General features: G+C 36.0%; 2 protein-coding genes across 2 annotated transcripts in view; one reads left to right on the top strand and one right to left on the bottom strand.

Moving 5' to 3' along the window:
- Positions 1-1900: 1900 nt before the first annotated feature.
- On the bottom strand, positions 1901-6436 carry LOC117301051 (signal recognition particle 9 kDa protein-like). Its single transcript, XM_033784937.1, has 3 exons — positions 6236-6436; positions 4535-4603; positions 1901-2820 (listed from the first exon to the last, which is right to left on the bottom strand). Exons 1-3 carry the CDS (start codon positions 6305-6307, stop codon positions 2731-2733), a joined length of 231 nt encoding a protein of 76 aa, XP_033640828.1. The 5' UTR covers positions 6308-6436; the 3' UTR covers positions 1901-2730.
- A 681-nt stretch (positions 6437-7117) lies between these two features.
- Positions 7118-14062, top strand: part of LOC117300602 (vasodilator-stimulated phosphoprotein-like) — a 71504-nt gene continuing 64559 nt past the window's right edge. The window contains exon 1 of the mRNA XM_033784297.1: positions 7118-7275. Coding sequence (XP_033640188.1) covers positions 7271-7275 — 5 coding nt within the window. The 5' untranslated portion in view covers positions 7118-7270. The remainder of the gene's footprint in view (positions 7276-14062) is intronic.

Below are 14062 nucleotides of genomic sequence, written 5' to 3'. Positions count from 1 at the left end.
AATGACGTCATACGAACGGAACTTCTTCCTTAAACGGCAAAAAGGTTACACCGCATACGTCGCAGGTGGCGCCCTTTACCTTGCACACTAAACGGGCTAGCGGCTGGAAATATTTCAAACCTTTTCCCGGGAACAATGCGCTTGTAATTTTGTCAAACGAGAATATTTTTCATCGAGTAGTTTTTAATAAAAGTATTATTAATAAAAAAATAATCAGGCATACAACTTTTCCTTGGATCAGCTGATTTCCTCTTTTGTTAAACCATTCAAAATTATACAAAAATCATTGAAATTTGTAATTTCCTCTTTTTTGGTGAAGTTTCAGTTGCATGCCTGAATAATACATTTAAAAGACGGGCAAAAAGAAAATTCATGAAAATGTCAAATTAAACATTTACCCCTGTAGCAAATTTTGTTCAGTCTTCTAGTCTATAATAGGCCTACATCCTGGACATTTTATTTCAATTTTGATGACAAATTTTGTGCTCACCAGAAATGGACAGATCACCAGTCACAGCTTGAATACATGTACATGTATGTGACATAATAGTTCAGCATTAACATTATTCTACTCAATCACAAGAGCTTGTAAAATGAAACAAACACACCCCCTTCTGACAAACACTGCAGTGAATATATTATTAAATAAGACTTTTTAATAAGAGATGAACAAAATGTACAACACTTTGGTTAATTTTCATTTATTCTTTATTCTGAATTGATACCTCAACTTGTCCAGAGTTACTACAACAAATAATTTATTTGACACCAAGCCCACCGTCACATTTAGATCATTAAATAGTCCTCTGTACTAATAACTTCACTTTGACTCAAAATACCAGTATGTGGTCCTTTCTCTATGGTCAGACAATCACTCCACCATGTAGCTCTGTATTTCTCATGTATTTCTGTAAGTTCTGTATTTTGGCATTTTTGTACAAGTATATTGTTGCTATGCCTATCTTGTGCATATATGTAGTCTCCTTATACACAGGGAAGAGAAATTTCATGTTTTTTTATGATAATAAATATTTAAAATCTTTGAGACTCTGGACACTCTTGGTAATTGTCATAGAAGACTGGCAGTCCGTCTTCTCACTTGGTGCATAAAATAACAAACCTGGGACAATTTGAGCTTAGTTGGTCGTCGCAGTTGCGAGAAAATAATAAAAGAACAAAATCTTATTCTATAGCCTCAAAATAAAATTTGTGGAAAATTTCTTTTCGAAAACCATGTTACTTCAGAGGAAGCCGTTTCTCACAGTATTTTATACTATCAACAGCTCCATTAGCAACATGCTAATAATTAATTTGAGTAATTAACAATAGTGTCCACTGCCTTTAACCGCATTGGCATGCCAGACCAAGCTTAGACATGTATATGTGTTAGTGAATTTTGACACATTTGTCAGAGTTTCTGTTTTATTTCTATTGGACCAAGCATCATTGAATTTTCTAGTTATGCTCCCATTTCCAATTCTCCTCATGACTGCTCTTTGTTATTGTTATTTTGATTATCTGTTGGAATGGAAAAAAATGTCTTTTAATTAAAATTTAAATAACGAAATATTTCATGCTGCTGTCAGAACTTTAAACAGCTACTTGAGAGAAGAAATTATTAAAGGGAATTTTATTTCAAAGTGTTCATGTGTTAAACAATTAAAACAATTCAACAAATTAAATTGTAATTTTATTTTTTAAATAAAAAGCAAGGCCCAAACATCAAGATTTTGGAACACAAGCTAAACTTCTGCTGTTGACGGCATGCGTCATGACAATACTTTGATGTCATCTGTGGGAGGTTGCTTTGTTATACCTCCACGCTGCAACAAAGTGGGTATTAAGAACTAACCTCCCACAAATGACGTTAACATTGGTGATGAACAAATTATGCTTTCTGCAAATATTTCTGAAAAGCAGCAGAGAACTACAATCTGTTTATTCTCATGTGAACTCATTATCCTCATTGATTGCAAAGATCACTTGTTGCCGATTTGTCCAAGCTGGTCTTTTTAAGAAACGGTACTCATGTCATGAAAAGACTTATCTTACTTAACCTTTGAGACTTTCTGAACACTTAAACGAAACACAATTAGAAGTTCAGAGCGCAATAAAATAAAATAGATACAAATTGAAGATGTAAACTTAAGATTATATTTGTTTTAATGGAAACAAAAAGAAGGTAAAAGTTATAAAAGGAGGTTCAACATTGATCACCACTTCAATCAACCATATTGATAATATTACTAAATTAAGAACCTTACTTGGGGTGAGAGTTGTAACATGAATACAGACAAAGGAATTTGAATCATTAACACCAAAGTTGTGACTGTCCTTGAAAAAAAAACTAGCAAAGGAACATTACTGTGATTTTAAATTTCTTTATGAAGTAGTAACTTAAAGACTTCTCAGCTCTTCTTTTTCCAGAGAGAAGCTGCAAAACATGATCTGCTAGATATAGTCTTCACATTGGATGAACACATCTTGTTATAATAGACATCATTGTCTCCTCCGCAGACCCCGCTACTGTATACAATCCAAAATTAAAACTCTCAGTAGATTCTGGTGCAGTTATATTTTCCAGGTGATCAGAAGAGATGTCCTTTGCAATTGCCAGTAAAGGTTTCATGGTGCTGTTCTTTCCCCAGTGGGTAAAACACAACTCCCATAGGTAAGCTGCTGCTTAATTAAACAGCAAACAGTCTCAGTATCAGTTTCACAATGTCCTTTTCACTTGGAGACCATGAGTCTCATGAGTTTGCTGTTGAGTTTTTCTATTCTCTTGACATCCTGTGCATGTTCTGTTCTGTACTGTAGGCACTGTAGAAGACAAAAAGTGGTATTCAAAGAATAAAAAGTTTGTTTAAAGCCATTGGACACTTTCGGTAAAACAGTATTGTCCAAAGGCCTTTACTTCGTGTATCATAACTTACATATAAAATAACAAACCAGTGAAAATTTAGGCTCAATTGGTCATGGGAGTCGGGAGAAAATAACGGGAAAACCCAACCTTGTTTCTGCACGTTTCGCCAATTCATGACATGTGTTTACTATAAATTCGTAATTCTTGTTTTAATGTTTTCTCAAAAAGTAAAGCATTTCATGGAATAATACTTCAAGAGAAGTCTTTTACTGCTTTTACCATTACCTTCTGTAAACCCTGTAAGTTATTTGTAAATCTGTGAACTTTTATTTTGTTCTGTTCCGAAAGTGTATATTGGCTTCAACAAACAAGGTTATAATAGTAAGTAATAATAACAACATTTATAAAGCGCCTTTCCCAAGCGATGCACAGCACTGAGAATGACATAGAAAAAAACAACAATGGGAAAGGAATCAGGAATCAAGTAGAAAACCACTGCTAGGCCCAGCCTGCAGCAATAGTAGTAGTAGAGAGAGAGAGTCCAGCTAAAGCTGGGATTTCTTTGAATTGGAAGTGCAGACCAATCCGGACAAATATTACATATTAAAAAACGATGTTTTTTAGCAAACCTTTAAACTTGGCCATGGAGCTAGAATTTTTGGTTGAATGGGAGTATGAAATTCCAAATCCTAAGACCTGCAATCGTAAATGCTCCTTCTCCGGATTTTGTGATGACTATGAGAATATGAACACAAAATTTACCTTGCGTAACCCTGGTTTCTAATTAGTTGAGAAATGTACATGGGAACAATATCGGATAATGAATTCAACAAGAGTTAGAAACTTTTTGTAACCCTCCTATTACCGGTAGTCCTACTTTTATCTGAGCAGACCTAGGTTGCATCTCTCACCGACAATTTTGTGTGGACATGTATATCCAATGAGTGTTTCCTTGCCATAAGGGCATAACTTTATATCTTAATAGTTTGGGTTTGAACAACGACCAAATTTTCTAGAGCGGGATTTAAACCAGCAACCTCTAGAATTGGCTGGCACTCTAACAACTATATAGGCTTATGTTTGCCTTTACCAATTTTGTCAATATCTTATTATACAACTATATTGTCTGACACGTCATGTTGTGGCTAAGCAGTCAAGCGCATTGGACTCAAGCTCACGTGTTTCTGATCACTGGAGTGTAGTTTTGAGCCAGAGTCATGAAAACTTGTGACCTTAATTTTGGAAGTCAATGTCCCCAAGTGTTATGCAGGGTAGTGCACATTTTAGGCAAAGTTGCCGTCATACACATGTATACAACAATTAGTTGTCTGTACAAATTGACGCCACAACATGGTCAAACTGTAAGAGCATTCAAGTGCGACATTGGTGCAAGGGGTTTTGTATCTACTTTTGTTTGCATTGTTGAATCTTTTTTTTGTTAGCCGCATTGAGGAATCTTTGATTCATAATGCGCCTTATCAATGCTGTTTGTTATTATTATTATTGTTTTTATTATTAAGGGGTCTTTTACAGTTGTTACTGCTGCTCAATTGTGAACTACACATGTTGTAGCCAATGTGCTACCATGTTGATCACATTGGCTACAATAGGAGTAGTTCACATGTAAGCTTTGTTCTTAAAGTGTGACAAAATCACCAGCCTCAATCTTACCACTATGTCATCTGTGACTTTTATTGCCAATTTGCCATCACAATGTCTGTACCTCATCACGATCCTGGCCTAAAATAAAGAGGAAAGAAATTATGTGTTAGAAACAATCCACAAAATGACATAATGCGCAGCTACTGGGGGGACACGTTTCATTCGAGATAGTAGCACTGTTGACACATTTTCCTTTGTTCCCTCTTCCCTCTGTTGCTTTGTTTTGTCTTCTTCTTTTCAAGCACTTTGAGCACCATTTTATGTGGATATTGGGCAATAAATTGTCCTTATTATTATTGTTATTATTGCTGATAATAAATTTTTGCTCTTTCTTTCTGTACATTCAATGTTGATTTAAATGGAGGAAATACCTTTGGTAGTACTACAAAATTAATGACTCAAAATTGTACTTGGTAAGAATCACAGCAGCTGTTGATTGAGCATGCAAGTAGATTATGCAGAAACATTTCGGATTACTCTTACCGCGTGGACATAACCACTCCAGATTCTCAGCATTATCTCAAAACCCTTTTGAAATGAAACTTTTACAGTTTGGTTTTATTGAATCTACAACTGTATACTTTGCCTTTAATTTGGTCTATCCGGCAAGTTCAGTGTACTGTTGAAAAGCATCCCTAGGACATACTTCTAGAAACTAGCAAAACTCTCTGGGGGGCTTATTAAAGGAGTCAAACATTTTGCGCCTCGGTAACGCTATACCTTTTCAAAATGGTCATTGATAGATCAACATTTTCCGGTCTTTAAGTTCACTGAATACCTTTGGTTGTTGTCAAAGACCAGTAGTCTCACTTGGTGTATCCAAACATGCACAAAATAATAAATCTGTGAAAATTTTGACACAATGGGTCATCGAGGTTGCAAGAAGGAAAAAACACAATTTTTAAAACAATTTTTTAAAGTCTTTTAACATTTAACTTTAAACTATAATCAGCTCTCTATTGCTGGTTACCAAGTACAGTTTAATGCCAACAATAGTGTACAGTGCCTTTAACCGGCAAAAACATCAGTTTTCTTTGTATTACACACCAAAAAACTTTCAAAACACACTGTGTGGAGTTCAGACAACTTTTCCGACAAACAACTTGTAGGTTCGGCCAACTTGACAAATGAGACAACTTGATGGTCACACGAACACGAATACAACGACCATCCGACAACCTGTCTTGGCCATCTGTCGAGCTGTCTGATGTGTGAACAGACGGTTCGTTGAGATGGCCGAACCGTTGAATTGTCTCTGTACCTCCATGGTACTACTGCATTCAGAATGCTTGTGAGGACTTTTTATTAGCCGAGTCGTTATAAAACTCAATTCTCTACTCAATACTTAATACAATGGTTGTTTTGCTGTCAAAATCAAACAAAGAGGTGACAATACAAACACTTACTTTGTATTTTTTACTAATTTCTGTATATAATTTGGGGTAAAAAAATTCCGTTTACTTTTTTTAGTATACAATAATTTTGTTACTTACTAAAGACACTTTACACTACAGCAGGTAAAACTTGTTCAGCATTTTGAAAGTGATATATATGACTCTTCCACATAAATTAAATGTTTATTTATGTTTATTTTTAACTTGTTGTCGCCAGTTGTCGGCTTGTTTAGTGACACCCATTCGATCCTGACCACAAACCACAAAGTTAAAAACCATAAAATTTACAAAATTTGATTAAAAACAAATGACAAACCTTCGACGGATCGGTAAGATACAACTTTTCTGCAGCTTTTGCAAATTCTTCCCATGAATTTATGTAAGTCATTGTGACTATGGATCAATAAGTGAGGTGTGCAACTACTTGAAACTAGGATAGCACTTAAAAATAAAGAGTTTCTAGCGAAGAAAGAGCAGACAAATACCGGAACATAACAGCTGCCACGGGTTGTTCGTCGAAAGTGCTTTTTACAAATTAGTCGGGAGTTTTGATAGTTACAAACCATCAATACATACTTACGTCTGGGTACCATTTTTAATTTTGTGGCTGCGAGAGGGCGCTATTTTAACAGCGTCAGCGTGTGAAGGTGGGACAGTTCACTTTGATTTGAAACAAAAGCAAAGCACACAAATAATATTTATGGTAATTTAAATACTCTTGTAAATTTTGTATGATTAATATATCATTCTGACCGATTTAAATTTGTTCAATATGTTATTGAATATTGATTAGTTGGGTTATCTTATGTATTAAAAAGCATTAAATTGTCATCGACACGAAATTAATAGCGAAACCCCCCCTGGAAGAAATAGCATCGCCCACACAAAATGGCGATTTGTGGTGATGGGCGTCCGGCTTGTTAAGAAACTGCTCACGTCAAGACTATTGAAGGTTTAATTTGATTTTCACCTTTTAATATTTACACTCTCATTCAAATCGAAATTGGTCTGTTCCTAACTTGGAACCAAATGCAGTTTATTGGATCAGTTTGACTTTAATTTAACAGACATTTATTTTTGTCTTCCGATTTGCCATTCTTGTGGTGTGTGTGACCGTGAACTGCGTGCATGCAGCCAACCGCAAGCCAGCCGTGTTTTGTGTGTTGTGTTCCCCCGTCGGACTACCGCTAGGCGCTAGTGTGTGTGGAGAGACGTCTGTGTGGATTGGGTGGTGTACATTTTGAATTTGCGGTCACGGCTACCGGCCTAACAAAATACAATAAACTGTGCTGGCACAGGCCTAATCTTTGTTGATTTGTCTGTCTTCACAAGAACAAAAGAAAACCCCAAAATGAGGTAAGATTTTAGAAAAGTAAACAATCAAAAATAAATTATTGTTGTTTTACTTTTGTACATGTTTTATGCATACATTTGTAATTTGTTGTTTTATTTTATTGTTGAAATGAATGTATAATACCTAAGATGTTAAAACTGTTCAACATGCATGACAAGTTGTCAATGTCAAGTGTATGAACATGAAAGATCTTAATCATCAATTCAAAAATCAACCATCCCCCATACAACATCGTTCATGCTTTGTGTTTTCAATTAAATCATATTTTATTGTTTCCTTATTGTTATTTGTTAGTCTAAATAATGTAATGGTAATGCTTTAGGTTCATCAAGCTTATTAACATCACAAATATTCTCTCTGTACTGACTAATGTTAAAAATAGAAGCTTATTTTGTTTAATACTTGGATCTTTGTCATGAATACTATTTATAATTTAGCTGATTTTCTCAGTCATGTTTATTTTGCATTTTTTTTATTGAAGGTATGTATTACTATTAAGAAGAGCAAACTTGATAGGAAACTGACAAACACTTTTATAGAGTTTCGTAGTTGTGAATATGTAGGCACTGCCCAGTCCAATTATCTTCTTATATAGTAATGTACAAAGTTACCTGGTAGGATTTGCTATGAACAAATGTACAAGTCTGTACATAATCACTTGTTATTTGAATAGATGTCAGACCTCTGCATGAGGCAAGTGCCTTTTTATCCCTGAGCCATTGCCTTCGTGCCCCTTGGAATGTTCCAATACAACTCATTGAATTACCCTCAATACAAAAAATCTCCCTTGCCCTTGATTCCCTTGTAAACTCGTTCTCACTCGGTGGCCCATCAGACAAGTGACTGTCAGATTATTCACATATTTAGCCAATGCATTAAAGTGCAGGAAAATTACCCCAAAAAGTAACAACTTGCCAATTAACCTTAAAATATGTCACCTTCACGAATATTAATTGCTTATGTTATGTTTTCTGGATGCCTTCCAGAAAACATAATTTAATAGTTTTAAAGAAATCAAGCAATTAATATTGGTGTGCCCTAACCTGCCCTTGTAGTTTAGTAAATGGTGCCACTGAAATGCTCCAGCAGTAGAATTGGAAATTTAAAAAGGTTGTCTCAAAGGTTGCCCTTTACCAAGGAAATTGTTTTTCTTTTGTTCCCAATGCATTTAAGGTGATTACTGGTTGATTTGAAACAACACCACAAACTCTAACAGAGTAACAGAGCGGAGTGTTGTAATCCTGATATAATGCATTGCAATACACTGTATTACCATCAAAATTGACGATTGGTAATATTGTTGAGGCAAAAAACCTATGATTTATTTAAAAAAAGATGTATTGTACAATATGATTTTCTGCTGCCCCACTTAAAGGAACACGTTGCCTTGGATCGGACGAGTTGGTCAATTAAAACCGTTTGAAACCGTTTGTTATGAATTGCATATGGTTAGAAAGATGTTTTAAAAGTAGAATATAATGATCTACACAAGTATCACTTGAAATTGCGCAGTTTTCCTTTTACGTCGGGAACTATCACGGTCAGCTATTTATGGGAGTCAAAATTTTGACTCCCATAAATGGCCGACCGTGTTAGTCGACAGCGTAAAAAGAAAACCACGCAATATGAGGCACATTTGTGTAGATTATTGTATTCTACTTTTACAATATCTTTCCAACCATATACATTTTACAACAAACGGTTACAGAACGCTTTTCAAAGACCAACTCGACCGATCCAAGGCAACGTGTTCCTTTAAGCATCCCAAATGGCTGCTGGGATCACATTCAATTCTTCAAATCCTCTACTAATTCATTAACAGGACAGTCACAAGGAGATATAACTATTTGCTTTAATAATTTAGCCAGATAACATGCCTCTGAAATTGCATAACAGTCAGTACATTATCCAGTGTCGCTATCCTGTACTATACATGCTGTAGGGGCAGTGGGCATGATGTCCAGATATTACAATACAAGTCACCAGGCAGGAATCCCTCACCATCCTCACATAGTGTCAAGCACAGTACACAGGCCTGTACTGGTTCTTGTATGCTTTGTTTTTGAAAGGGCAAGGGCACCATTCTCGAAGTATCGTGCCTGTGTACAGTTGTAATGAATTTCATCTCATGTAAACAATGAAATTCAGAATTGTTTGGATTCCACGTCGTTTAGGAAAAAGGACGTTTCAACGGCATTCAACAATACACAGTCACAGAGGTTTTTGGTGGTTCTTTTTGACTTTTTAATGCCCTGTTTTTATCAGGTTGGGCAGATTGGTCACGTGTTTTTCAAATTACTACAACGGATCACCCCAGTTCCAGATCCTAGCTATCTTGTTAAACCATAAAGAGAACGTGACAGTTTAAAAAACAAAAGGTCACACGTATTACTTTGTACTGCACTTCCTATTGCACTTTCATTTTGAATTATTGACTTCGTTTCAAGTGTTTTAAGCTTGGTATCAAGGTATTTTTTTCCAAAAGTAATTCTGATTATGGGACAACAAGAACATTTTTTCTCTTTTTTTTACCCTTTACTGAATTAACAGCTACGTTTAAGGGATGGATAATCCATTAATTTGCATTGCGGCCATATTGGTTGAAGAGGACTCTATCTTGAACCTGTACTCTGTATCAACCGACAGTCTGCAATAAAACTTAAAGTTATTTTTTAGTTAGATAGATAATGACTGTTAGGCCCGTTTTACTTCCTACGAATGCGAATGGGATGCAAATTTTGATGTCGCAAATTCACAAAACAATTCGGATGTGTAGAGCTGTGCTCGACTCTTGTGGAACATTCACAGCGAAAATGAAGCTGTGATTTCGCAGGAAGTATGAACCAGGTTTTAATACAATATCAAGGACTGGTATTGGTCACATATATAAATTGGACCCCCAGAGTAAAGTAAAGGCAGTAGTGCTTAGTCCATCACTTTGGTCAAGCTTTTGTATACATAGCATCCTACTATAGGAACAGCCATGGTACCAGTGAGCCATTTAGAATTGTTTTATCTAATAGTATGATGATGGGCATTCATTATCTCAAGCATTGATCAGCTGACTTTTTTTTATTTTTTACTTGTAGCCACATAGAAAAACTGGACAACACGGTACACATTTGTGTGTTTGGCTGTTGCCCTTTTTTCTTTCAATTTCAAATTGTGCATGCCTGTATACTAGGCCTGCATGCAACTGTGACTGTTTCTAGTCACAGGAACCAAAATTAATAAGTAAGTCATTGTAATTTGTAGCAGGTATACAGAGCACCAAACATTATTCAAATCTCTAAAGTATCCTAAAGCTTAGTTGTGTCATCATGCACAGCAGGAATGTCAGGGGTCAGTGTCAACTAGTTGTATGCTGCATCTGTACAAATTCAAGCTTTATTATAAAGAGTTGAATGTGTTGTTTGGTTTATTTCTTTGGCATAAAAGCAGCAAAATCGTTAAAACTTGAATGCTAGCAGGCATTTTGTTACTGACTTGTAATAATTTCATGGGTTGACTATCACAATTATAACCAGATTTTTAAACAATTTGATCAAAATTGACAGAAGTCATCAATTAAATCTGTTTTCAATACTTGTTGTGATGATCCGTGTTGTTCAATGAAATAAGAATATAAAATAAAACATAAAAGACAGGTCTAGGTCATGCCTAGGAAACAGTTTGTCAAGGCTTCAGCTATGTGGAGCCTTGGAACCCCTTGATACCTGTGGTCTTTTAAAGGCAGGGAAAGACAAGTATCCTCATTAGGTGTTTCACAACATTTACGCATAATATAACAAACCTGTGAAAAATTTGGCTCAATTGGTGAGCAAGAAAGTTGCAAGAAAATAAGAAAAGAAAAAACACCCTCAAGTGTTGTATAGACTTAGTGTGCTTTCAGGAGCCTGAGAAAGGCTTCATGCCTGAAGAAAGGTCTAAGTTCTCAGAAGAAAAAAAATTTGTGAAAAATGACCTCTTTCTCTAAAATTACAATAGTTCAGTAAACAAAACTTAATCAGCAAAAAGCACTGCAGCTGTTGATAATGTATAACCTTTTTAGAAATATCTACTTTCAAAGGAATGTGGTTTTAGAGAGAGGGATTCAACAACCTTTCAATCTGAGAAACATTTCCAATTACAGATTATTTCTGCCTGGACAGTAACTGCTTCAGATTGTCGGTGATATCTCAAAAACGCTACCACCTTTTGAAATTAAAGTTTTTCTAAAGTATATTGTATTATTTTTTATTTATCTGCATAATAAAAAGAATCTGAATAAATTGATCATTTCCAAAGACCAAAGGTATACTTTGCCTTTAAAGGCAATGGACACTGTTGGTAATTACTCAAAATAATTATTAGCATAAAACCTTACGTGGTAACAAGTAATGGGGAGCTGTTGATAGTTTTAAACATTGTGAGAAACGGCTCCCTGTGAAGAAACGTAGTTTCTGAGAAAGAAGTAATTTTCGAAGATTAGATTTTGAGGTCTCGGAAGTCAAGCATCTGAAAGCACACATTTTCGTGTGACAAGGGTGTTTTTTTCTTTCAATATTACCTCGCAACTTCGACAACCAATGAGCTCAAATTTTCACAGATTTGATATTTTATGCATATTGCTAAGATATGTCACCAAGTGAGAAGACTGGTCTATGACATTTACCAATAGTGTCCAGTGTCTTTAAATGAAAAGATCTAGGCTTTAGCACAATGTACGGATCCTGCTCACCCGGATGTGGGGTGAAAGGACAGGATGAGCATTCGGTGTAAACACACACCCCAAAATATACAACAGGATATATTGCATTTCCTACTTACACCAATTGGAATTGGGTTGGGATTTTTTTCTCTTCTCAAAACATTTGTTCCCCTCTCCCTGCGCAACTCCTGTTAATTGTAACTGGTTGGTAGCGTGCAACATGTACTTCCTTGTTGGAAGGCGAAATGCTTTTTAAATGCTGGTTTTTCCAACACACTGTAATCAGCCAGGTTGCTACTGTGAATATAAAATTTATTGTTGGATCATTAGTTCTATGTTTTGCATTCAAAATTTATCGTTTAACAAAAACAACAATAACAACTTGCTGAACATTTGCATGGTCCATTTAAATGACAAAGTGATTAAGCTCAATTTAGGTAGTGTGTAACAAACCAGTAATATTAACTTTGCAGATGAGATAGAGATACTGGCACAATACAAACTTACATTATTATTATTGTTGTTATTAAGAAACTGCAATAGAAAAGCAAACCAAGGATAGTCAGCTTGATAAACTGCAATCTGCAAATGCTTAGCCCCTTTTTACACTACACTTTTAATCGAGAGAATCTCTGTGCTGAGGAAAAATGTAAAAGGATATTCTACATATTAAACGTTAGCTTATAGGCCTAATTTACACGGTACTTGGCAACTTAAAGCTGTGTATTAATCCCCTCAGCCTCGCTGTTTGACAAAGCCAACTTGACCAAAATAGATCTGCCACATTTTGGGATGAGTCGATTGTTTACTTAGCACCTGTCTCCCCAGTCTTCATTCATAAATGAAGCTACAAACTCCTATGTTGAGTTGGTTACCAAAAGGTCACCCATCAATAGCAACCATCAAGACCAGTCTAGCCAGTTCAAAGCATACACATGAGGCGGTCAGGCGTTGGTGTAGTGATTTCTTTTCTTGTTTTCCAACTTTAAGACCCTGGTTCAAATCCTGCTGAGGCTTTTGTACTTGTGGATTTGGGTTTTCAGTAGGCCTACCTGCCTGATTGAATCTGTCTTCATTCATAAATGAAGCTGCAAATTTCTTTGTCTGAGTTAGTAAGGTCACCAATTAATAGCAACCATCAAGATCTGTCTAGCCAGTTCAAGGCATACACATGGGGCTGTTTGGGGCTAGTGTGGTGATTTCTTTTCTTGCCTTCCAACTTTAAGATTCTGGTTCGAATCCTTTTGAGGCCTTATGTGGATTTGGGTTTTCAGTCCGAACCTGTTGCGTGGGTTTTCCTTGGAGTAATTCTCTGGGGTTGTCCTCCCACATCTATAAGGCAGAGTTTCGTCCTTGTCTTCTCTCTTCATGGGGCTCTTAGTATAGTGCTAATAATTATTATCATAAAACCTTACTTGGTGAAGAGTAATGGGGAGAGGTTGATGGTATAACACATTGTGAGGAACGGCACCCTCTGGAGTGCCATAGTTTTCGAGAAAGAAGTAATTTTCCACAAATTTGATCTCGAGACCTCAGATTTAGAACTTGAGGTCTCGAAATCAACCATCTAAACTTCGTGTGACAAGGGTGTTTTTTTCTTTCATTATTATCGCGCAAGTTCGATGACCGATTGAGCTAAAATTTTCACAGGTTTGTTATTTTATGCATGTTGAGATACACCAACTGCTAAGGCTAGTCTTTGACAATTACCAATAGTGTCCACTGCCTTTAAAAGTGTGCTTTTCTGAGAACTCTTGGCTGCATGACATGAACGAATAAGTAAACGAGCCGGGACGTTACTCGTCTTTCCATTCCAAAGAGTAGCAGGCGGATAGGCGATGGATCGTTCAGTGTTTTCGGGCCAACTCTCTGGAACACATTACCACTTACTCTAAGGTCCTCTCCAACAGTTTCTGCTTTCAAACGCAACCTCCAAACTTATTTATTCTAGTGTATTATAATTATTTGCTTTTTGTTTGTGTGTAAAGCGCAATGAGAATTTTTGGGGATATGCGCTATATAAGAGCTGTTTTTTTTTATTTATAAACCACTTTCGTCATCTGGCCACTGCTGAGTACTGAACCCAGCCAAGGCCTTAA

The sequence above is a fragment of the Asterias rubens genome, chromosome 1, assembly GCF_902459465.1.
Source record: "Asterias rubens chromosome 1, eAstRub1.3, whole genome shotgun sequence".
In the NCBI taxonomy this organism is placed as follows: Eukaryota; Metazoa; Echinodermata; class Asteroidea; order Forcipulatida; family Asteriidae; genus Asterias; species Asterias rubens.
This window is presented reverse-complemented; position numbering and strand designations above follow the sequence as displayed.